Source organism: Rhinoderma darwinii, chromosome 5, assembly GCF_050947455.1.
Source record: "Rhinoderma darwinii isolate aRhiDar2 chromosome 5, aRhiDar2.hap1, whole genome shotgun sequence".
NCBI classification, from domain to species: Eukaryota; Metazoa; Chordata; class Amphibia; order Anura; family Rhinodermatidae; genus Rhinoderma; species Rhinoderma darwinii.
Window position 1 is genome coordinate 285,013,217 of NC_134691.1, and position 26,120 is coordinate 285,039,336.

The 26,120-nt window shown below is 41.1% G+C and overlaps 1 protein-coding gene across 1 annotated transcript in view; it reads right to left on the bottom strand.

The window, feature by feature from the left end:
* Positions 1-26,120, bottom strand: part of PLCL2 (phospholipase C like 2) — a 172,148-nt gene that overhangs the window by 34,324 nt on the left and 111,704 nt on the right. Inside the window, exon 5 of the mRNA XM_075827230.1 lies at positions 2,769-2,844. Within this exon, the coding sequence (XP_075683345.1) occupies positions 2,769-2,844 (76 nt within the window). The remainder of the gene's footprint in view (positions 1-2,768; positions 2,845-26,120) is intronic.

Below are 26,120 nucleotides of genomic sequence, written 5' to 3' on the forward strand. Positions count from 1 at the left end.
AAGGCACTGCCAGTGGCAGACCGGCCAGCAAATGAGACCTGAAAGGGAAGCAAAATTTTATTGCGTTTCATATTAACGGGAAATACCTGTGCGCCCAAGTGACCTCCCCGATGATCACTTAGGCGCGGAAGTTTTCCGGCTGCTTATTCTTGCGCCTGGGACAGGTGTTCAGTAGATGCTTGTCACCCCCACAATAGAAGCAGAGACCATTCCTCCTGCGGAACTCTCTACGTTGTTGAGGGGACATGGAGGCCCCGAGTTGCATAGGTACCTCCGAGTCTTCCGTGGAAGAGCGAGGAGACGGGACCTCGGGGGGAATCGCAGGGAAGTCAGAGGGGAAAACATTGAAACGTTCAAGCGGACGTTCCCTGAGACGTCGGTCAAGTCGTACTGCTAGGGCCATAACCTGGTCTAGGGAGTCAGAAGAGGGGTAGCTAACAAGCAGATCCTTCAGGGCGTCAGATAATCCTAACCTAAACTGGCACCTTAGGGCCGGGTCGTTCCACCGAGAAGCTACGCACCACTTTCTAAAATCAGAACAGTATTCCTCAACAGGTCTCCTACCCTGACGTAAGGTCACCAGCTGACTCTCGGCTAAGGCAGTCCTGTCAGTCTCGTCGTAAATGAGTCCGAGGGCAGAGAAAAAACGATCGACGGAGGAAAGTTCAGGGGCGTCAGGAGCCAAGGAGAAGGCCCACTCTTGGGGCCCTTCCTGGAGTCGGGATATAATGATACCCACCCGCTGGTTCTCGGAACCTGAGGAGTGAGGTTTTAGACGGAAGTAAAGTCTGCAACTCTCCCGGAAGGAGAGAAAAGTCTTACGGTCCCCTGAGAACCGGTCAGGTAACTTGAGGTCGGGTTCTAGAGGTGAGGTGAGGGGTACTACTATGGCAGCGTCAGACTGGTTGACCCTCTGAGCCAGGGCCTGGACCTGTAGGGAGAGGCCCTGCATCTGCTGGGTCAGGGTCTCAAGGGGGTCCATGATAGCGTCAGCGTAGGAGAAAAGGTAGACTAGGTATGGGCTTGTTATTATGTTATGGCAGGAAGGAGGTGAAGGGAACAAGTGAGCCCTAATCTACCCACCGCCCTGTCCCTGCCTACTTGCAACGACCCGTCCTAGGCGACGGGGTACAACTTGGCGGCGGTCCCTACGCTGACTAAGTGCAAGGGGATACAAACAGGGAACAAGCAAGGGAAGGGGCAGTAGCCCACGGAACACCGTGAGGAAACGGAGTGGTGAACGAGCCAGTCAGGATCAGGATGTAGTGGAGTATACAAACGCAGAGCACGGAGCAGGAAGCAAGCCAGGGGCAGAGCGAAGCAGGATAAGCGGGAACTGAAGCAAGGCAGAAGCACGGCAGAAGCAGGCTGGAGCAAGGCAGCAGTGGGGCCAGGAATCCAAGAAGAATAACAAGCAATGAGGAAGAGAAAACGGCAGGTATAAATGGACAGGGGGCGGAGCTAACTCAGACTGACGAGGCCGCGATAGGCTCTCCCACTCCTGAGCCTGCCACCCTGATTGGTGGGAGCCGTTGTCAGTCTAAGAGGTCTGGCCTCAGGTGTCGACTGATTAATCCTGGGAGTATCCACAGACGTAGTGCCTGGCAGATCCTTTACACGAACATTAATGCAGTGTCCTGATAATGAATATACATTACCTCCAGCCACGACGTGATGTGTATTCAGAATCCTGACACTTCTGAATCTTTTCTGTGAGATTTCAGCAAGGCAAGCGTAATCTCGTGAGATTACGATGTAACCTGTCATTTCAAACGAGATTACGTTTGCCTTGCTGGAATCTCACAGAAAAGATTCAGACGGGTCAGGATTCTGAATACACATCACGTCCTGGCTGGTATTGATGTATATTCATTATAAGGAAACTGCATTAATGTTCGTGTTTGTGTATGTAGCTGCATATAGCGATATAACTATATCGCTAGTGCAGTGTAAATGAATGGAGAGAAGTGCAGGACGCTAATTGGTCAGCGTCATACACTCCTCTGTACAACGCCCACTTGGTCTAAAGTAAAAACACGCCCACTTGGGCATTAAGAAACTCATTAGCATAAAGCTAAAAATTGCTCATAAAGTGGTTTAAAGTAGATCGTTTTTATAAATAAAAAGCACTCCTTATGTAGGAGATAGGGCACTTATAATGTGGTGACAGAGCCTCTTTAAGGACAAATTCAGACGACCGTAGCATACGTCCGTGTGACAGATGCATGTATTTCAATGGTGCCGTTCACACGGCAGTTGTTTCAACGGACCGTGTCAAGCGTCCGTTTGAAAAATAGAACATGTCCTATTTTCTTCCGTTTTTACGAATCCCTCTATAGACTCAAGTCTATGGAGATCTGTGAAAGCGGGACCAGCATGGGTGCAACTCGAACGTGAAAAACTTCCGTTTTTCAGGACCGAGTTTGCACTCGTTCGTGTAAATCTGGCCTAATTGTTGCAAAGTTTCATCACTATTGGTGCTGCTAAATAAGATTCAACTTTCTGAGACTAGAGAACCCCTTTAATAATGATCACTGACATGAGAGCAGAATCCTTACCAAGTTATGGTGTTTGTAGATAATATACCGTACAGAATATACTATTCCAAATGCTATTTTATGTGTCAACGCTTGTGTTTTCCATAGCGGTCGTGCCTTAATGTACAATAACGTATGATGTGCCGTGCATCCATGTCCATTAAAACAACATTCTAATCAATATAAGACGAAGATACTAAAAATCAGTGTAGTCGAGTAAATTTCACTTACCGGTCTTCTGGCACTGTATTATCTTCTCATAAACAACATCCGCATTCTCAATTAGGGCCTTGCTGCTTTGGATTATCTGTGGATTAAGTGTTACATAATGTAAAATATAACGCTTAAAAATATACACCGCATACATGCATGTAAATGATTGAAAGGTATTCTGTAAGGATTATTCCACTGCAACAAAAGACGTTGGGAAGCATATTTTTAGCTTCTTTATAAATAATGGATAGCTTTGCTTTAATAAAATGTTCACAAGAGTAATATTTAGAAATAGCAGTTTGCTATTTAAATGCTGTTCTTAAAGTTTTATGGTAAATTCACACTGGGCAAAGGCAGCCAGAGGGAATCCCGGCTGAAAAACCGCACCAAATTGTGGTGCAGTTTTTTGGCCGGTATGTCGTTCAATCCCATGTGACCGCTGCGGCCAATCGCAGGCTTTTCAACCGCAAAAATCACAACATCTGCTGTTTCTTGCGGGTTTTACCTCCCCATTGAATTCAATGGGAAAAACCTGCAACAAAAAAACAGCGATTACGCAAATACAATTGACATGCTGCGGATTAAAAAAAACAATTTCTGAGTGGATTTTGTTCAAATCTCATCCACTCTGCTGCCACTGTATTATGCTGCGGATTTTCCGCCATGAAATCCATTGCGGAAAATCTGCAGTATTTACGCTACGTTTGAACCCGGCCTTAAAGTAAGGTTTAATTAAAATTAAGGGCTTGACTGTATTCAGTAAATGTATCACACAGATATGGAATACGGTGGTTACAGCATATCAATGGGGGCCGGTTATACCGTGGTATCTTCATTGACGCAGTCCACATAAAAAAAGAGATTACAGCAAGAGTCATCGCCATAGCTTGGACTGTACTCTTCCATAGAAGTATTGTTTTCAGTGCCTCTGAGGGGGAATAAGGTCTGTGATATAGCAAGCAATATGGAATAGTTTTGCCCACAATACAATGAACAGCACGTCAGACAGAATTCTATCATTGCCCGTGTATGGAGCTCTGTATGAAAAACATGGAACTCTGACTTTTATAAAGATGTGTAAAAATGAATCAGCACAGAATATTGGACCTAAAATTGATTGTTTTAAAAGATGGACATAATAATAATCTAATAAAAATAATTAGAGGGAGCGTGTACAAACAAAATCAGACATTACGGAGTATCGAACTAGTTAACAAGTCCAACAAAAGGAGTGAGGGCTCTACTCGCAAGAGCTTACAATCAATGACATTCACTTTTTAACATATTGTGCCCATTATTAGATATTTAAAGGGATTTTCCCATCTTAGATATTTATGGCATATCCACACCTATATTGAGCGCCAGGCGGGTACTAGGGGAAAGAGGGTAGCACATGTGCGTCCATTCTGTTCAATAACAGTTCCGGAAACAGACGAGCAAGCGCTGGTCGGCTGCTTCCGTAACTCCCATTGAACAGAATGGAGAGAGCAGCACGCACACGTAACACACTCTCCACTAATCTCCGTCTGGATTCTGTGGCCAGCAGTCGCCGCACTAGTCGAAATAGGGGGTCAGGAGACCCCCGTTCTCGATATAGGTGCAGGTCTCAGAGCTGGGACCTTCATCTATCAGACAACCTGTGGATATGCCAAAAATGTCTAAGATGGGAAAAAACCCTTTAAAGACTGCGTCAATAACTTATATAGAGATGTTAGAAATTGGATAACGAATTCAAGTGGTGGGAGTAGAATATGTAGTTTTACTTATGTGACATATAAATGCTTTATTCAGACAGACAGAATAATTCTCACTACGCATTAGTTCAATTCACCTCTACTCTTCAGACATTGGCAACGTATTTAGAAGTATCCTGTTCCAAGTAAGACTTTGTTCACACTACCGTTCATTTGGTCTGTCAGTTTTTCCTGTAATTTTAATGGCAGAATAGCTCATTCTGCAGTGCTTTTCCTTAAAATATAACGGCATATTGATGGAAACCTGATGGACTCCATTAAAGTCAATGACTCGACAGTATCCGTTCAGAAACAGATCAGGGACAGCTGTCATGGCTTTGTTATAAACAGAAGTCCTAATGCTAGTGTGAATTTAGCCCAGCTGTGATCACAGGCTGTGATCTTTCTTCCTGCTTTCACTAACAGCTCCCCCCTCTCCTACACAGACACAGAGCCAGGAAGTAAAACCTTTTATCCCACCCAGAACTAATGAGTGCTACTAAAAAGGATTAAAGGGGTGTTTGTCAGTTTTGGGGTTCTTTCTGACAGAAAGGGCAGAGCATACAAACGTCCTGAGATTTAAATTGAAATGTTAATACATCAATTAACATACTGAATTGGCTGAATGTAGATTTGGTCCGTGCTAAGTTAAATAAAATAAATGTTCACAAGGCCCCGGGACCAGATGGGTTACACCCTAGAGTTCTTAAAGAGCTTAGTTCAGTTATTTCTGTCCCCTCTTCATAATATTAAGAGATTCTCCAGTGACTGGTATAGTGCCAAGGGACTGGCGCAGGGCAAATGTGATGCCTATTTTCAAGAAGGGCTCTAGGACTTCTCCGGGTAATTATAGACCAGTAAGCTTAACATCAATTGTGGGAAAAATGTTTGAGGGGCTATTGAGGGACTATATACAGGATTATGTGACAAAAAATAGTATTATGAGTGATAGCCAGCACGGTTTTACTAAGGAGAGAAGCTGTCAAACCAACCTGATTTGTTTTTATGAAGAGGTGAGCAGAAGCCTAGACAGAGGGGCCGCTGTGGATGTAGTGTTTTTGAACTTTGCAAAGGCATTTGACACTGTCCCTCATAGACGTCTAATGGGTAAATTAAGGACTATAGGTTTAGAAAGTATAGTTTGTAATTGGATTGAGAATTGGCTCAAGGACCGTATCCAGAGAGTTGTGGTAAATGATTCCTACTCTGAATGGTCCCGGTTCTAAGTGATGTACCACAGGGTTCCATGCTGGGACCACTATTATTCAACTTATTTATTAATGATATAGGGGATGGGATTAATAGCACTATTTCTATTTTTGCCGATAACTCCAATCTATGTAGTAATGTTTAGTCTATAGAAGATGTTCGAGAATTGCAAGCTGATTTGGACACACTGTTTAGGCATCCACTTGGCAAATAAAGTTTAATGTAGATAAATGTAAAGTTATGCATCTGGGTACCAACAATCTGCATGCATCATATGTCCTAGGGGAGCTACACTGGGACAGTCACTTATTGAGAAGGATCTGGGTGTACTTGTAAATCATAAACTAAATAACAGCATGCAATGCCAATCAGCTGCTTCTAAGGCCAGCAAGATATTGTCGTGTATTAAAAGAGGCATGGACTCGCGGGACAGGGATGTAATATTACCACTTTACAAAGCATTAGTGAGGCCTCATCTAGAATATGCAGTTCAGTTCTGGGCTTCACCTAATAGAAAGGATGCCCTGGAGTTGGAAAAAATACAAAGAAGAGCAACAAAGCTAATAAGGGGCATGGAGAATCTAAGTTATGAGGAAAGATTATAAGAATTAAACTTATTAAGCCTTGAAAAAAGACGACTAAGCGGGGACATGATTAACTTATATAAATGTATGAATGGCACATACAAAAAAATATGGTGAAATCCTGTTCCATGTAAAACCCCATGAAAAATCAAGGGGGCACTCCCTCCGTCTGGAGAAAAAAAAGGTTCAACCTGCAGAGGCAACAAGCCTTCTTTACTGTGAGAACTGTGAATTTATGGAATAGTCACCGCAGGAGCTGGTCACAGTAGCTATGATAGATGGCTTTAAAAAAGGCTTAGATAATTTCCTATAACAAAAAAAATATCAGCTCCTATGTCAATGTGTAAAAAAATTTCCCTTCCCTTTTCCCATTCCTTGGTTGAACTTGATGGACATGTGTCTTTTTTCAACCATACTCACTATGTAACTAAATCTTAGTGAGAAAAACACAACTGTCAAAAAACTGCTAAACATTCACTGAGCTATATAAGTTTCTGAATAAAAATCAAACGTTATTTTTCATTTTGTACTTGGCTTAGACTGCCTACAAAACACAAAAGGTAAAATGACTAGTTTTAGCCATTAATATTTTGTCAGCATCAACTTAAAAAAACCAAAACAATAATAATGGTTCCCTATTGATAATCGCGTATAGAACCATACACAGATGCAATGTGCCCAGAAAACAATAAATCTGTTATTGACAATGTTTAAACTCTGCTAAAACGGCTTTTTACATAAGAAGAAAAAAAAAAGATAAAAATAAAAAAATTCTTGTGGTGCCCACGCTACAACCTTGAAAGCTGGCATGCATTATCAACACTCCGCTAGATGAGGTAGTTGCTCTTCCTTGGCACCTTACACAAAAGACATAGCATAAACACATTCTCTTTTTTTAAACTATTAAATCTCATATTTCACTCCATGATGCAAACTGTTAAGTCATTCACAGCATACTTATACTTTTAAGGTTACGTGGGTGTATGGTTAACCACAGTGACTTGGTTAAATAAGAAATTCCTCATTTGCAAAGGCGACGCTAATATGGGATATTTAAGTTTGTGGACTTGCTATTGTCAAGTACAGGTTATATGAGGTGTCTAGAATTGACTTAATAAGAACAGGCTTTATAGCTTAGGTACACAAAAATCCACTATGCAGTCTCTGGCCTACATTTGGAAAGAATGAGAGAGTTCAGAAGTGCACATCTGATAAATCCAGGTTCTGTTTTACAAGTTTTTCCATACTGGGCACTATTTTGCTCCCTGTAAGGATTAATCACCGAGATAGGAGACGGCCTGTTACAGTGGGTTTTCTTCTGTAGGCTTTTCCTTTTTATTGCATATTTTAAGTAGTCACTCTGCCGGTCTTCTCACGCAGCCATGTTTTTGTTATACAGTTCACTAAAAATATGGTACTCTAAACAGTACTGGTTAACCATGCACTAAATATAAAAAATAAAAATAAAAGCCACTGAGAATAAAAAAAATATATACAAAAATGTATGCATATTACTAAAAATCACAAAACTGCTTTTAAGTCATACGCTAATAAAAAGATAAACGTTTCATACAAACAAAAAAAAAAGAGCAACCAATAAGGTTATTATAGAAAAAAATATAAAAGTTAGAAATGTGACCTGTAAGCAAATTACAGGTTGTCTTTAAACTGTAGGTTGTACAAATTGTAATAATCCTGGAGGTACAGCTTGCGTTCTAGGCCACTGCCGCATACCAATTTACGCTGGTTACTACTGGACACAGTCAACATCTTTGTTGATACACATTGCGAAAAAGCAGGGGCGTAACTAGGAAAGATTGGGCCCCATAGCAAACTTTTGACTGGGCCCCCCCCCTCCGCTGGGTATCACACATCCCCCCCTTGTAGATAGTGCCTCCCTATAGATAGCACCATACACAGCTCCCTGTAGATAGCGCCATACACAGCCCCTGTAGATAACGCCTTACAGCCTCCCTGTAGATAACGCCATACAGCCCCCTGTAGATAACGCCATACAGACCCCCTGTAGAGAACGCCATACAGACCCCCCTGTAGATAATACCATACAGACCCCCCCTGTAGATAACGCCATATAGCCCCCCTCCCCCCCAAAAAATGGCCTATAGTTGTGATCGCTGGCAGCGATAAGGAGAACGGGGGACCGAAAGTCCCCCAATGTTCTCCATGAGTAACCTCGGACTTCCGGGGTCTGCGCAGTTCAATAAAAATGAAAGGAGCGCTGGTCACTCATGCGCACAAGCGTGACCGGTGCACAAGTCATTTCTATGGAGCTGCAGACAGACCCCGGAAGTCCGAGGTTTGTCATCGAGAACTTCGGGGGACTTTCGGTCCCAGCGATCCCACATGTATCCCCTATCCTGTGGATAGGGGATGCATGTCTTTTGTAGGAAAAACCCCTTCAGTGGCGTTGCGCTGTAGCAGCCATAGCGGCTACTAGCGGAGCCTCCGGCCATGGGAAGGGGGGCCCGTAGCAGCCGCTATGGCTGCTATAGCGGTAGTTACACCACTGCGAAAAAGCCTAGCTGAACTCCCTTAAAGTTTCACTCTAATTCCATTCTTCGGCCCGATCCACAATGGGTGCGGAGAGATGCTAGTGCACACCGAGTTATACAATTGAAGGGTCCCGTGCACGAGACTTCCTGGAAATCATAATCTTGCCTGGGCAACTGTACTACCCAGCGTACACTAGAATCTCTCCACACCGAATGGCAGATCGGGCAGGAGATTGGAATTGGAGGGAAACTTTAATGCACTGGAAAAGTTTCTCAGTCATCAATTTACTGTAATGTGCATAGTTTAAAAATGACACTCACCAAAATAAAATCACCAAGCACTGGACAGTCATTGAGGCAACAAACACTTCTGCCATGGGAGATTTCAGCTGAGAACCCTGCAGAATTGTGAACGCAGTTTTGGACTAGAATACAGGCTGTAACTCAGAAACATTAGGATAGATAATGCAATGTATTTGAAAAGTTACATGACTTTTAATGTAAACAATATAATTCTTCATGATGGGGTGGAATTTGGGTTTTTCAAAGGAAGCGGTCTTGAGAAGCTCTGTCAAGACTATATGGATGCCGGCGTAACATCTAGATTATTACCGGTCATTTCTCCTGAGGAGATGAGCATTATTGCATATTGAAATGTAAAGGGGTACTACTAGTTACAGTTTCCTGTCAGTTTTTGGGTCACCCCTTCTTAGATACATGCACAATCTATCTTTTGCTTTTCTTCAATACCATTCCTTATGTGATAAAGCACCTGACACATAAATCTGTCCTCCGTATAATAATCAGTTACAGACACCCACAGGATCATTGCATGCAAACACATATTTCTCCTAGCACTAGGGTTCACATGTGCACAACCATATTTTGGGACCAATGTAATACATGTATACATACCACGGTTTTCACATGTGGTGCTTTATTGGGGAGTTTGCATTAAAGCAATTGCACCACGCTCCATCAGATGCTGTATAAAAATCATATCTTCCCAATAAGCACTACTTTGTTGCTGCTCAGGAATATGGTGCAATGTATAGTATACATAATGGAACTAAAGACCCCAAAGTGGTACGCAATACGGTTTTCTATTGTGGTCTGTAGTGTACATGGCTGTAAGGTGGAGGCCTAAATTTTATTTTTACAAAACTGGGAGATCACCATTTACTCTTATTACCTGAATGTGAAAAAGGGATGGGACAAAAACTCTTTTGGGAAATACAAAATGGATATCAGAGAAGAATTCCACACAATTACCCAGAAGCACCTGTACTGCTGCTAGAACGTGCAATTTGACAAACAAAAAATAATAATTGTTGGAATTTCATATATGGTATAACATTGCTTACTCCACAGTAAATGAAATCTCATCCACACATAAGCAATACAGCTCAATATAACCTATTTACAATTAATGGTATTAGGGTCAGTTCACACAGAGTTTTTTGGTGCTGATGTTGATGCGGAAACCACATCGGAATCAGTGACAAAAAACTTCCGAAATCGACTCCCATTGATTTCAATGGGAGGCAGAGACGTTTTTCTTCCTGGGCGGCCTTTAGACATTTTGTGGTTCCGCCTCTGACCTCCCACTGAAATCAATGGTGGGGGAAAGTGTTTTTCGTGGTGTTTTTTGCTGGCGGTCCTTAATGGCTGCAGGCAAAAAAGCAGCGAAAAACGCTGTGAAAGCCGCGGAAAAAAAAAAGCGCAGACAGGTCAAAATCTGCCTCAAAATTTCTGAAGGTTTTTGAGGTCAATTTTTTTTCTGCCTGCAAAATACTCAATGTCAACTAGGCCTTAGTCCTCTAGCATCATAATGCTTGTATAATAGTAAGCAACCATTTCCAATTAAAAGAATTGTGAAAAAAAAAAATTACACCTCATTCCTGGCGAGGGGGAAGAAGATGTCGGGAAATAAGTTGGGGGATGCGCAAATCTGAATCTTTGCCCCGGGTGAAGGAAAACCTAGCTCCGCCTCCGCCCGTCAGGGGCGTTGCTAGGGTCTTAAAAGATCAGGGGCACAAGTCCCGAGACATGTATGTACCCCCCACCGAAAAAGAAATAAATTTTTACATACATATCGGAGACAGCGTATCTAGAAGACTAAGGCTCCCATAGCTACACGGCTGGATAGAATTGGATGCATTGTCTCAGCAGACAGTATCATACATGGTAGGCTTAGATACATGGCCCAGTAGACCGTATTACACGATAGGCTTAGATACAGGGCCCCAGTAGCAAGTATCCTTGTACTAACATATGTTCACCCACCAAAAAAAAATAAAAAATGTATATGTGTATATATATATATATATATATATATATATATATATATATATATAACAGCATATCTATAGCACTACGACCCTATAGCTATGGATAGGGTTAGATACAGTGGCCCAGCAGACAGTATCACACATGATAGGCTTAGATACATGGCCCAGCAGACAGTATCACACAGGGCCAAGCTCGCGGCTCCAGCACTGGACCCAGGAAAGGCAAGTATAAGAATTGTTTTGCTTTTTTATTTGTTACTAATTTCTTTGGTGCATTTGTGTTTTTTAACAGGTACGGTTGTTGGACTGCGTCGGATTCGAGGACTACTTCCATGACCGCTTTTTTATTAATCTTTTATTTATCTGAATAAAATGGTTGAGGAGGGTTGTGTAGGGTTTTTTATTTCAATAAAATATTTTTTCTATGTCTTTGTATTTTCGTTGAAACTTTATTACTACCGCTTTAGTAACGGCCGCTGGCTGATTGACAGTGTCCATTACTAAGGCGGGTCTTAGTGTTAGCCGGTGCAGAGGCTAACACTAACCCACATCATTACCCCAATACCCACCGCCACCAGGGGTACCAGGAAGAGCTGGGTACGATCCAGTACCCGACCATCTGTAGTGTAGGTCGGGTACTGGGGCGGCGGCAGGCTGGTATTATTGGGCAGGCAAAATCCAGACACAGTTACTACAGTAAATTTCTATAGACGCGGTGCAGGGGTGGGGGCTGTGGGGGCTGTGGCTGTGGCCTGTCAATTCTGACCCCTGTAGCGGAAGTCGTCCGGGACTCACGTGATGCTGTACTGGGGCATCTTGGGATTGATAGCATAGCACAGAGGGAGAGAAAGCATGGTAAAATGTAATATGGCATCTGATCAGAAGCAGCCAGAAGGATGGATTGCAGGAAATTAGTACAATATACATAAAAGAAGTCCAGAGCTGGATAGACAATCAGGTGGTGAGTACAGTAATGGAAAGTTGCTTTTCTGCTGAAGGTCTTCTTTAAGGCCTGACCTAAGGTAGCGCTCATCTTTGGGGGAAACAAAGTATTGGCATGTTAAAATTTGGAGACAGTCCCTTCACTGTCTGTTAGTGGATCCAAACAAATTCAGCCGACAATTCTTTAAAGTGTTTGGCCAGCTTTACATACCTTGTACTGATGAGGGCTAAAAAGTTTGTAACACATAGCTGTATTTGTGCTATATAGAAGCAGTCCTGGATGCATAGCTGGCTTAAGGGACATAAAGGAACATATGTATGTCTTCGCCCTCATTTTTTAGGTGGAATGAGGAGATTGAACTGTGCAAATACTTTGGTTTTAGGAAAAACTACTTCATAAAACTAAAAAAATATAAAGATATACAGTAAAAAGTATTACTTGTCATTGTCTCACAATTGCGAAATCAAGACCGTTAACCTCTTCAAGAAGTGGAGTTTCCATGATTAACTGAAAAACATTTTTACATTTTTCACTTCCACAAATTCAGATTCATTTTGGCCATCACAGTATATTTTCAAAAGAAAACATGTACATTTCTGCAGAAAAAAACAACGATTATATGACTTTATCGGTATGCAAATATCATTAAATAAAGGTAAAGCTCCACTTTGGATTAAGTTTAGCTACATAGCTTTTTTTTTTTTTTTTGCGGTCACTAATTTTTCAGTAGATTTTTACTTTATGTAGCCAATAAAATGATCTGTTGCTACATGGAAATAGTAAAGTAGGTAAGTTGCTGTAGACCGATCTTATGATGGCTTTAATTGTCTCTTAAGCCCATTCACATTACATGTTTCCCTACGTTTGTCGTATTTGCCGAGTAAAGCTTTCAACGTGTACGTTATATGTAGGCTGTAATAGATGTTTAACAGTGACATCTGTCACCGGCAGGCTATTTTTAGATACGTTTAGCGGATACGTCATGAAAAGCTATTGAAAAGCTCATGACGTTTACATTTAACGAATGCCTGTGATGTATGCCATACAGTGGCATAGATCACCGATAGGCTCCTATGTTAAAAAAAAATTATATCGTACACGGTTGTATGGAATAGTGTAGTCTACTACGGTATTCCATAATTGAAAAAAAAAAAGTATGCCGACATATATCAGCCTGACGAAGACCAAAAGGACATTCTTTGGCCCCATTCGCATCACATTTTTGCCCTACGTTTTCCGTGTATGCCATGAAAAGTTCCTGACGAACATGCTAAACAGGTCCATTGGGCTGGTATACGTCGGTATACTTTTTATTTGAGGCATAAAATAGCATAGTAGACTACGCTATTCCATACAACGAAATCCCATAAACAACGTATACCACGAGGTATACTTTTTTTTTTACATGGAACCTAAAGTGTATGCCACTTTATACAGCACACAAGAAAATGGCGACAGCACACTGCGAACACCAATGTCACCTAAGCCGCTAAATATAAATAAATATGCATTACTGCTAAATCTACTTTCAATAGTGAGGTTCTTGGCGCACATTTTGGTCAAAATGTGTGGGCCCACCTGTGTATGCACGTTTTGTTTCATTTTGTTAGAATGTGCTGTTCAAACTTTTGTGTTGCGTATGCCACTTTATGACGTTTGTCATGATGTATCTATTAAACAGATTCCATTATAGTCTTCGGGTGAAGGATGTCACTGTTAGGCATCTCTTATTGCCTATGTTCAACGTATACTTCAAGAGTGTATCCCGGCATAAACGCTAAGCATAAATCAAAAAATTTAGGCCCAAAAAAATGTGAACAGGTCCTTTTGGCTTCCGTTGGGCTAATTGGCCATGTATATCGCAAACACGGGAGCTTTCCTGGTGTACATGCTAAACATACATCACAAACATGATGTGAACAGGGTTAATGGCTTTTGTGACTGCCTAGAAAAAGTAGAATCATTGCCCCGTGACTACATGATGTTCCAAAAGACTTGAAGATTCAAATAATCTTATAACCTTTTAGTGTAAAGTATTCGGTGTTGGATGAAAATCTGTCCCGGTCATGTGATGGACACAAAGGCGCTCAGCTCTTATATATTTATTGTAATGGTCCATGCACCTGTGTAATCGTCACATGACTAGGACAGATTTATATCCCCTGGAAGTAAACAATGAAGGTTGCTATCGAATGCAAGCAGAGATCTTGAAAAGTAGAACATTAATATCTCCAAAAGTAAAACAAATTTTTAATAAAAACGATTTACAAAGTTACACTAAACACACTGACTAATCTATTTCTTAAAAAAAAAAAAAAAAAAAAAAAATGTGCTCAAAAGGTGTCCATAGCCTATAATGTGTTTTTGATGGTGTGATAATTTGGTTTACGATAGAAATTTTTTGAACCAAATCTCAATTGTTGTTTACTCAGACCAGACCATAGAATCCTCCGCTCCCACATTCCTTTAAGAAATCTCTAGCCAAGATGTCATTTTTTTTTCAAGTATCACTCTTTGCATATAATGTGACAGGTAAAGCATCGGGGCAATAGTTGAGCTCAGCTCCGCATGTACAGTTCCTCTCATTTCAACCAAAAATGTTTGTAACTCCTTCATTGTGGCCTCTCCCAACCTTCTCCAAGCACAGTGTCTCGTCTTGAGGACGGCCTGTTCTAGAAAACTTTACAGCACTTTTAAAATCTTTAAATTTTAGGCCCTGTTCACACTGAGTTTTTTGACGCGGAAACCGCGCCGCAAAACTCCTCAAAAACCGCCCGAAAATGCCTCCCATTGATTTCAATGGGAGTTGGACGAGTTTTTTTACCGCGAGTAAGAAAAACGCGTTGCGGTAAAAAGAAGCAACATGACCCATCTTGAGGTGGTTTCTGCCTCCAAAACCACATTTCAATTAGTCAGAAAGAGGGAAATAAACGCCTCGACGAGTGTTTTGACAAGTTTTTGTCAAACCACTGTGCAAAAAACTGTCTGGAGCAGTTTTTGCAGGAGGAGTTTTCCTCCTGCAAAAAACTCCATATGAACACAGCCTAATTGTTCAGCCTTATTTAAATTTCATGCAATGGCACCAGTGTGAACATACTGTAGCCTTTTACCACAGAAGGGGGTTTGCTGCTATGTATCCAGTCTTGGCAATCTACGTTGAGATAAACAGGCTGTCCTTTCCAATAATTATGTATTATAAAAAAAAACGTGTCGACACATGTGAACGTTGCAGCCTGTGATTGGCTCGAGCGGTCATGTGTCTACACAAAATACCTGGAGGCCAGAATACAGAGACTGGCGGGGGACCAGACTAGCATTAGCAGGGAGGCAGAATAAGATTGGGAAGGTTAAGTAACATGTTTCTTATTTTAAACTGCTTGTTTTATTTTACAATTTTCCGCACCTCTGGATTTTGCTGTGGATCAACGGTTAAATTGTAGAAAATCTACATTTCGGTTTTGTTGTGGGTTTTGACTTCCACATTGAAGTCAATAAGGAAAATCTGGAATAAATCAGCCCCTAATCTACTTCGTAAATTAAAATGCTGTAGATTTCAAAATCTGCACTGCTGGTCAATTTGCGCGTGGAAATTTTTCGAAGTGTGTGAGTCAGATTTGTTGTAACCTCATCCACTTTGTGGTACTATAATCCGCTGCGGATTTTCCACCCGCAAATCTTGACTGAAAATCTGCAGCAATTCCGTCACTTGTGAGCTAGCCCTAAAAGTTCTTTGGATGCTTTTTTCATGCATATATAATCTATGAACCTTAAAAACAATAAGTCTGCACTATTTCTGTCTGAAATTGAGCTCCATAGACACTAGTTCACCAAAACATCGGCCAAAAAATTACGCTACATAAGGCCCTGTTCACACCGAGTTTTTTGTGTCGGAAAACGTGTTGGAAACTGTGCCAAAAAAGTCCATAAACACCTCCGATTGATTTCATTGCATTAGGAGTCTCCGATGCCTAAATGCCTAAAAAGGGTATCCTACTGCAAGCAAATATTGTGCACCCTAGCCTCAGCAACTTACCCTTAAAACTGCCAATAAATGATGGGTAGCTGTTCATAGTGGAGCAATAAACTCCACTGCTGGCTATAGATGGACATTGGCCAGCCTGTCCAGAGGTCTACAGCTAATGGGCACTGCTGCGGGCTGTGATACCCTGCTTATAAGGTGAAGGTGGCCATGTTATAAATAGGAGAAATGCTTGTCAGAAGGTGGCAGAGACCCACCCAAAAGGTTTAAAAGAAATGCACACAAAGTACTCCCACAGCATTAATGGCTCATCAAGCAGTGGCTGCTATATAAGTTATGTAGAGTATGATCCAAGGTGAGATTAGTTCTATTCCCTTCCTCGAGAGCGGTCTGAACCAGCACATGGCATTCCAGTTTAATCTATCGAAGATAGAAAGGGGGCAAACAAATGTTCACCTGTCTTGGACCCATCTTGATCATTGTTAGGTGGCCCACTGTTTGCACACCCCTCACTATCAAGTTCAGGAGAACTCATATGTGATCATTAACGTTATAATCTTGACTCATTTCCAACTGTTGCTACACACAATTATGTTACCAGTCAGTTTATCTGGAAATTGAATATTAGATAATTTTCTCAAAATATGAAATTTGTAATTTTGTGGCACTACAAAAGGTGCGATTATCATTCTGTCCATCCGCCTGTCGGTCAATCGGCCTGCTTGTATACAGTATCTATCAACGTGTCTATTACCTTTCTTCTAGATCTCCAATAATCTGCATATAGTTTTCATCTACTTTCTATAGAATTGCAGAATAGAAAAAAATCTACAAGTAAAAAACAGAGCCTTGAATAATTTAATTTTCTCTTTTAAATACTAATCTTTGACAATATGTGACAGATACAATGTTGAATTTTTCCAAGCCTTCTCCAAAGTTCACATGACACTGATACATATTTGTTGTAGGCTTCAAGTAACACCCGGCAGTTCTGTTTTCAATCCGCTCTCATTTTTTCTTCCCCTTAACAAGGTAGAGAGGTCAATTACACTTCATGATAAATTGACTAAGCCTGTCTAAAGCAAAACCTCAGCCAATCTGTAATGAGGTTATTATTGATCTCTGCCTTGTTAGTAGATTCTCTAGCTGCCCTACAACACAGTATTAAAAGCAACTTATTATGAGCTATAAACAGGAGAAAGAGAGAGAGAGAGATAGAGATATATAGGATACATCATAATTAGACCCATTAGACTAAGGCTACATTCATACGAGCGTGACAGATTTATGCACGTAAATCTGGTCCGTGTGCATTGCGTTTTTGCATCTGTGCTTTGCGAGTGTCATGTGTCTTTCACGCACTCGCAAAGCACATTTTATTTTTTTAATGGAATTGATGCGCAAATCACGCACAGCACACGGATTTGACTTCAATGGGCGCGTATGTGCAGTGAGTTTCACGCAACAGACTCTCTACATGAAAACTCCTGCATGTGTGAATAGCCCCATTGAAATCAATGGCTCCGTGTGCTGTGCCTGATTTCCATGCACAGCACACAGACGAGTTTTACGCTGGTCTGAATGAGCCCCAATACATACAAAGCATTTCCCAATAAAATCAACATATCTCCAGTAAACAGTCTTGGACATCAGAACATTGAGAGTCCCAGTAAAAGTAAGCTAAGAAATTCACATGCAACTTATTTTATCATCATTCCATCAGTAAACAATGAATCGTAAGTTCTTATCATTTTGGCTATTGCCGAAAGTAGTTTCAGTAATCTTATCAGAAAACAAACAATTAGAAAATACTAAAGTTAAAGATTTATTAAGAATATAACCAGGTTTTAAGCGCAACTGTTCTTTAAAGGGAAGGTGTCATGAATTATTATTTCTTTTATCATATTGCTTTTAGTATTATATGAACATAAATTTTATTTATTTGTGTTCTTATGTTCTACTTTTTACTTTTTTCTTACTTTTACTTCTCTATGGGGGCTGCCTATTTTTTTTTCATCTCTGTATGTGTCGATTAACGACACATACAGAGATGGAATACGGCACATACTACCCCATAGAGAATGCGAACGGGAGCCATTCCATTCACTGCAGCGTAAGCCGTCTGTGTGGGAACTGCGCATGCGCCGCTTCCACACAGACCAAAATGAAGCTCGTTAGCAGAGCGAAATCCGGCGCCATTTTCATGTGGACCGGAAGCCGCTGCCGGACAGTAAGGTGACGACTTCCGGCCGCGGCTTCCGGCCATATGTTCAAGGAAGCGAAGGCGCAAGGAATAGGAGCGGAGGCGGCAGGAGCAGGTAATTTATGTTTGTGTATGTGATGTGTGTATTATGTTCGTGTATGTTCGTGTTAGACTTCCCAACATTGCCCTTTTATAAAAATAAACTAAATTAGAATTGCACTTTGCGGCACATGATCTGCACTGTGAATCCATAACTGATCCAGGACAATTAAAAAAGTAATTAAAAGGGGTTTTCCGACCCAGAAAATGTATCACCCATCCACAAAGTAGGTGCTGGGGACCCTACAGATCACTACCCACAGGGGATCCCAGTACTTCACTCTTCTTCACCAGCATGTCCGATTAAGGAGTAATTGTACGGACAAACAACTGAGCATGCTCACTGATGACTCAGAGATATACAGGAATACCCAAGTGAGGAAGCAGTGGTGGGGCTCCCAGCGATCTAACAGTTAGCACTTATCCAGTGAACTAAAAACAAGGAGAAAGAGAGAGAGAGAGAGAGAGAGAGAGAGAGAGAGAAAGAGAAAGAGAGAGAGAGAGAGAAAGAGAGAGAAAGAGAGAGAGAGCGCGAGAGAGAAGGAAGGAGAAAGAAAAAGTGGGAATGCGAGACGGAGGGAAGACAGAGACCAAGAATGAGAGAGAGGAGGGAAAGATAGAGTTAAACTGGTTATAAATCATGTATAAACACATGATGAAACGAGGCGTAATGCGGCACTGTGACAAAACTGGAGTTATACTCAAAACTGGGTGCTCAGCTTCCAAGGGTTGACTCCAATCTCACGGAGTAGTAGAAACGAAAAAAAAAAAAAAAGATGAAGCGGCACGCCAAAGAAATTCAATAAATGGTGTAGGCTTTATTCACCCATGGTACATGAAAAATGCAACGTTTCAACTCCACAACGCTTGAGAATAACTTCATTGTGGAGTTGAAACGTTGCATTTTTATGTACCATGGGTGAATAAAGCCTACATTATTTATTGAATTTTTCTGGAGCGCTGCTTCATCTTTTTTTCGTATGTATAAACACATATTTGTATGTATCGGTTATTGTGTTTAAAAAAATAAATATATATATATATATATATATATATACACACATATACACGCACACACGCAAAAAGCACATTATATATTATAAAGTATACATATAAATTATAAGTGAATCCCCAAAGGTACACCCTTCCCTTTAAGAATCAAACTTTCAGACAGCCTTTCCTCAGAATCAGAATGTCTTGAGGAATAGAATAGGAGACAGAACATTTATGAGGGTTGTATTAAAGTAATCTTAAAAAGGAAAGAAGACAAATTACTTTTCAATATGAGAGCAGGACTAGATCGTATAAGAATATGATATTTCTATACAAGTACAATATAATAGCAAAACATGTTCCACAGAGAAAAGCAGATCACTCAATGATTCTGTATGATAATTTGTTACATAATTGGAACAATATGTGCTCAATATCTAGACGAACAAATCATTTCATCATTCTGGCAAGCTCACCCCTTTGGGATTACATAAAAAAAATAATTCTTTTTTTTTAAACCGATTAGAGAATAAAGATAAATGGCTTATTACAGAAGGGAATTCGTTTTGTAACATGATCACTTTTATCTTTATAAGTTTCACAATTTTAATAATGTGGATTTTGCATTAGAAGTTCTCTCTCAATTAAGTACACGTAATAATTCCATTTTATGCCTCTGGGACAGCAGATTGGTTACTCAGGAAAATAAATAAATATATATATATATATATATATATTATATATATAAAAGAAATGGTGTTTTCGGCCCCATGCACACAAACGTGCTTTTGCGGCCGCAATTCATTTCAATGGGCCTATGCACACGACCATGGTTTCCACGGTCCGTGCATGGCCCAGGAGCCTGGACCGCAAAAAGAACGGACATGTCTTATTACGGCCGTGTTTTGCAGTCCAGGCTCATAGAAAATAATGCACGCAGCCATGTGCACGGCCCGCGATTTGTAGGCGGCTCCTGGGCAACGCTCCGCGGCCGGCCAACCCGAAAATCAGAGTGTAGGGCAAATTGACTGACATAGAAAGATGGTACAACTAATAATGTGTGTCTATGATTGTAACTAGACAGATTAGCAGGCCCGTTCATCCACTAAAACATTATAAAGTTATTTTATATAAATACAGGGTAGTCTCAAAAGAAGACTATACCAATTTAAATTAAAGCCAGATTTCTGTTTAACCCCTTTAGGACACAGCCTGTTTTGGCCTTGTGGACACAGATGATTTTTTAAAATCTGACATGTGTCACTTTATGTGGTAATAACTCCGGAATGCTTTTACCTATCCAAGCGATTCTGAGATTGTTTTCTTGTGACATATTGTACTTTAGGTTAGTGAAAAAATGTGGTCGATAAATTCAATATTTATTTGTGAAAAACTTCAAATTTTAGCAAAAATTTGCAAAAATTAGCATTTTTCTAAATTTAAATGTATTTGCTTGTGAAACAGATAGTAATACCACACAAAATAGTTACTAGTTAACATCCCCCATATGTCTACTTTATGTTTGCATCATTTTTTTTCACATACTTTTATTTTTCTAGGACGTTATGAGGCTTAGAACTTTAGCAGCAATTTCTCATATTTTCAATAAAATTTCAAAAGGCTATTTTTTCAGGGACCAGTTCAGTTCTGAAGTGGCGTTGAGGGCCTTATATATTAGAAAGTCCCCATAAATCACCCCATTTTGAAAACTGCACCCCTCAAGGTATTCAAAACCACATTCAGAAAATATTTTAACCCTTTAGGCGTTTCACAGGAATTAAGGCAACGTAGAGGTGAAATTTACAAATTTCATTTTTTTTGCCGAAATTCATTTGTAATAAAAAAAAATCTGTAACACAGAAGGTTTTACCAGAGAAACGCAACACAATATTTATTGCCCAGATTCTGCAGATTTTAGAAATATCCAACATGTGGCCCTAGTGTCCTAATGGACTGAAACACAGGCCTCAGAAGCAAAGGAGCACCTAGTGGATTTTGGGGCCTCCTTTTTTTAGAATATATTTTAGGCACCATGTCAGGTTTGAGGAGGTCTTGTGGTACCTAAACAGTCGAAACCTCCCCAAAGTGACCCCATTTTGGAAACTACACCCCTCAAGGCATTTTTCTAGGGGTATAGTTAGCATATTGACCCCACAGTTTTTTTGCAGAATTTAGTGCAATTAGTCTGTGAAGATTAAAATCACCTATTTTTTTGTGGAAACAGATTTTTTTTCATTTTTACAAGGAATAAAGGAGAAAAAGCCGCCCAACATTTGTAAAGCAATTTCTCCCGATTATGGCAATACCCCATATGTGGTCGTAAACTGATGTTTGGACCCACAGCAAGGCTCAGAAGGGAGGGAGCGCCTTTTGGATTTTGGAGCGTAGATTTTGCTGGATTGGTTTTCAGTGCCATGTCGGGTTTGCAACGCCCCGGAGGGACCAAAACAGTGGAAACCCCCCAAAAGTCACCCTATTTTGGAATCTACACCCCTCAAGGAATTTTTCTAGGGGTATAGTGAGCATTTTGGCCCCTCAGGATCTTTTTTTAGAGCTAAGGTGACCAAAAAACAGCGATTTTAGCGCTTTAAATTCTTTATTTATTACAGCGTTCACCGTGCGCAATAAATTACGTTTTAATTTATTCTGCCGGTCGGTACGATTACGCCGATACCATATGTGTATAGTTTTTTTTAAGTTTTCAGCGTTTGCACAATAAAATTACGTTTCTATAAAATAATTTATTTTCTGGGACACCATATTCTGAGCCGTAACTTTTTTATTTTTTCGTCAAAAAAGCTGTGGGAGGTCTTGTTTTTTGCGGGACGGGTTGTAGTTTTTATTGGTACCATTTTGGGGTAAATGCGACTTTTTGATCACTTTTTATTCTATATCTTGGGAGGGTGGTGACCAATAAATAGCGATGCTGACAGTTTTCAGTTTATTTTGTTTGCGGCGTTCACCGTGCGGAAAAATTAACATTATAGTTTCATAGATTGGGTCGTTACAAACGCGGCGATACCAAATATGTGTACTTTTTTTTAACGTTTCATTTTTTCCCTATAATAAATGACTTATTATAGGAAAACAAAACCTTTTATTTTTACACTTTTATAAAACATTTTTATTAACTTTTTTTTACTTTTTACACTTTATATTTTTGACCTGCAGCTCTGATCACTGCTAGAATACATTACACTACCTAGGTAGTGTAATGTATTCCAACTGTCAGTGTGACGTCACTCTGACAGTTGGTCTACGAGGATCAGCAGAGGCTGATCCTCATAGGCTGACATACATGGCAGACTTGGGGGCCGTTCTCTGGCCCCCGGGTGCCATCACAAGCATCAGAAGCCCCCATGATTGCATGGGGGCTGCTGATGCGCTACAAACCCGCTACATGCGGAGATCGCAATCGAGCCCCGCATGTAACGGGTTAATTGCCGAAATCAGCGGCGATGAACCGCTGATCGGTAACACTGGAGAGTGTCAGCTGTCGGGGACAGCTGATCTCCAAGTTCCCGATGCACACTGTCGCCGACAGTGTGCATCGGGAACGACACAGTGACTTCCTGTCACTCTGACAGGAAGCCTATCAGGACCAGCCGAAGGTTGGTCCTGATGGGCTTCCGTCCATGGCAGACCCGGAAGCCATTGTTTGGCTTCCGTTTGCCATACTAAATATCGGCAGACCCCGCGATTTCGGACGGGGGTCTGCCGATATGTTAGAAACCCCTAAAATTCGGCGATTGCACCCGATCGCCAAATTTAAGGGGTTAATGCGCCGAAATCAGCGGCAAAGGACCGCTGGCCGGCAAGAGGGGAGTGTCAGCTGTCGGCGACAGCTGACCTCCCGGTTCCCGGTGCACACTGTCGCCGACAGTGTGCACCGGGATTAACTCAGTAACTGTACGTCCTCGTGCGGGGAGTAACCTCCCGCGAGGACGGACAGTTACGTCCTGGTGCGGATAGGGGTTAATAAAGCCCAGCAGAGGATCTTCTTCTCTGGGCAGAAGTATTCCTGTGAGTCTGGGAAACAAGGTAAATTTCTGGCATCTATTGTCCAAAGTCAAAAAGGTAATCATAATATCTCAGTGATCAGGACTCGCCGGGGCACTCTCTCTAATAAATCACACGTTGTACAAAAGGAATTTAACTCTTTTTTTTCTGAGGTCTATACCTCCACACTGCTTGAGGATGATGCATCCATAGACAAATTTTTGGGTGGTCTGAATTTTGAAAGATTGACGGAGGTGCAGAGGGTACAATTGGATGCCCCCCTGAAGGTTGAGGAAGTGAGGGAGGCACTTGGGTCGATTGGAGGGGACTCCTCGCCCGGTCAGGATGGATTACCTTTTGAGCTGTACAGACGTTATGGAGAGTTGCTTCTCCCCTGTCTTTTGGAAGTCTTTAAGGAGTCATATGCGGTAGGGGGAGTATCTAGATCTATGTCGGAAGCCACGATTGTATGGATTCCTAAGAAGGATAAGGATTTGACGGATACAGGGTCGTACAGGCCCATATCTTTATTAAATACAAATGTGAAGCTGTTAGCTAAGGTGTTGGCAAGGAGGCTACAGCAGGTGATCCCAGGAATCATTCACCCAGATCAGAACGGTTTTATTCCGGGTCGAAGTACTAGTAATTGTCTGCATAGACTGTACACTAATATACAAATGGGAGAGGGGGAGCTCCGCTCCATCCTGTCTTTAGACGCTATCAAGGCGTTTGACAGGGTGGAGTGGCGGTTCCTATGGAGAGTAATGACAAGGTTTGGCATAGGGGATACATTTATAAACTGGGTTAAAATAATGTATTCTTCCCCATTGGCCAGGGTAAATGTAAATGGTGAACTATCTGAACCAATTATGTTGTCTCGGGGAACACGGCAGGGTTGCCCCCTCTCTTCTATTTGCTATTTTTATAGCACCATTAGCCATGTTGATTAGGGGCGATAAAGAGATTAAGGGATGCGGCTGTGGTGGGGAAGAGGATAAAATGGTTCTGTATGCTGATGATATTTTATTATGCTTGAAAGAAACCCCAACTTCCGTTCATAGAACGATGCAGGTACTGGAGACCTATGGTAGATTTTCGGGTCTTAGAATCACTTGGTCCAAATCATGTCTTCTCCCATTGGATCAGGAACAGGACTCCCCTTTTGGAGATCTTACTATCCTAAGATTGGGCCAGCCATTTGAATATCTGGGTATAACTGTCTCAGGAGTTGTTGAGAGATTTAATGCCTTGAATATGCTACCAGTGATCAAGAAGGTCAGATCAAAAATAGCGGTATGGCAGAAACTTCCCTTATCCAGGGCTGATAGGATTGGTCTGGTTAAAATGGTGGTGCTCCCACAGGTCTTCTATGTACTGACCGCAACACCAGTGTGGATAGACAATACATTTAAGATGTTGGAATCTTTACTAAATGAATTGATTTGGGGAAGAAAACGTGTTAGGATGAAACAGGTTTATTTGTGCAAGAATACGTCTGAAGGGGGACTATCCTTTCCTTACTTCCGGGGGTACCTTGTGGCCGCCGGATTGAGGCTTCTGAATCAATGGGAGAAGGACCCGGCCCTCAGGAGGTTGCTTGATTCAGTGGGAAAGAAACCTGGAAATATTTTTGAGTTATTGGAGACAGGCCTACTGGAGATGGAACCACTGAATAAATGGCCCCTGAGTCTGATGTTGTCCCGTTCATGGCGAGCACTGAGAGAGATGTTAGGTTTTAAAGGAATTCTCAAGTTTACTCCAATTTGGGATAATTATAATTTTAGAGAATTTGGGACAATTCCGGATATAAATTTCTGGAAAAATAGAGGGATTTTTTTTATCTCACAGATTATTATGGATAAACAAATAGTCACTTTTGATAATTTGAAAGAATGGTATCGTATTGAAGAGAAGTATTTATTTAGAGATTACTAGATTCAGCACGCATGTAAGCAAATTGATGTAGCACGGATTCAACTGGAATCTCACAGGGTAATTGATTATTTATTAGTAGTTTCACAAAGGAAAAAATCACTTTCACATATTTACCGCTCTATTATGAGCACATTTGAAAAGCAAATTCACTTTAGAGCACAAGCCAAATAGGAAAGAGATCTAGGACCAAAGGATGAATCTCACTGGGATCATTGTTACAGGAGTATTAGCACGGTCTCTCTCAGTGCCGCCCATAGGATGGTTCAATTCAATATAACGCACAGATTGTATTATACGCCTATATCCCTACAGTCAATGAATTTGAAGGCAAACTCTTTCTGCCTACATTGCCAACACCCTCAGGTGGCCTTTTTGCATTTAATTTGGGCTTGCCCTGGAATAGCCCAATTTTGGAGGGAGATCTGCTCGGAGATCAGCGGTTCTTATGGACTGGTTGTCCCATTAGAGGTTGAGTACCTGATTTTGGGCAATTTAAGCGATTTGCAGATGTCAAAGGACAAAAGAGCTTTATTGGGGAAATTGCTCTTCTTGGCCCGTCTTCTGATTGCTAGACTGTGGGGGTCTAGCTCTCACCCAACACTGCAAAACTGGCTGGGCTTGGTTGGTAAAATAAAGAAATATGAAAAGGTATGGTAATGCCAACAACATCGCTAAATGGGAACGAACCTGGCTATAGGCTAGGGTAAGTTCTCAGAGTAACAAGTAAGATGGAGATAAGAGGCATATTTTTATTTATTAGGATTTTTTTTTTTATATTTATTTATTTATTTATTTTCCCTTCATTTCCCTCCCCCCTCCCTCCGACCTCCTCTCCCACCAAGGGTATCTATAGCATTGCATATTTTTTCTTATTACATGTTTGTATGTA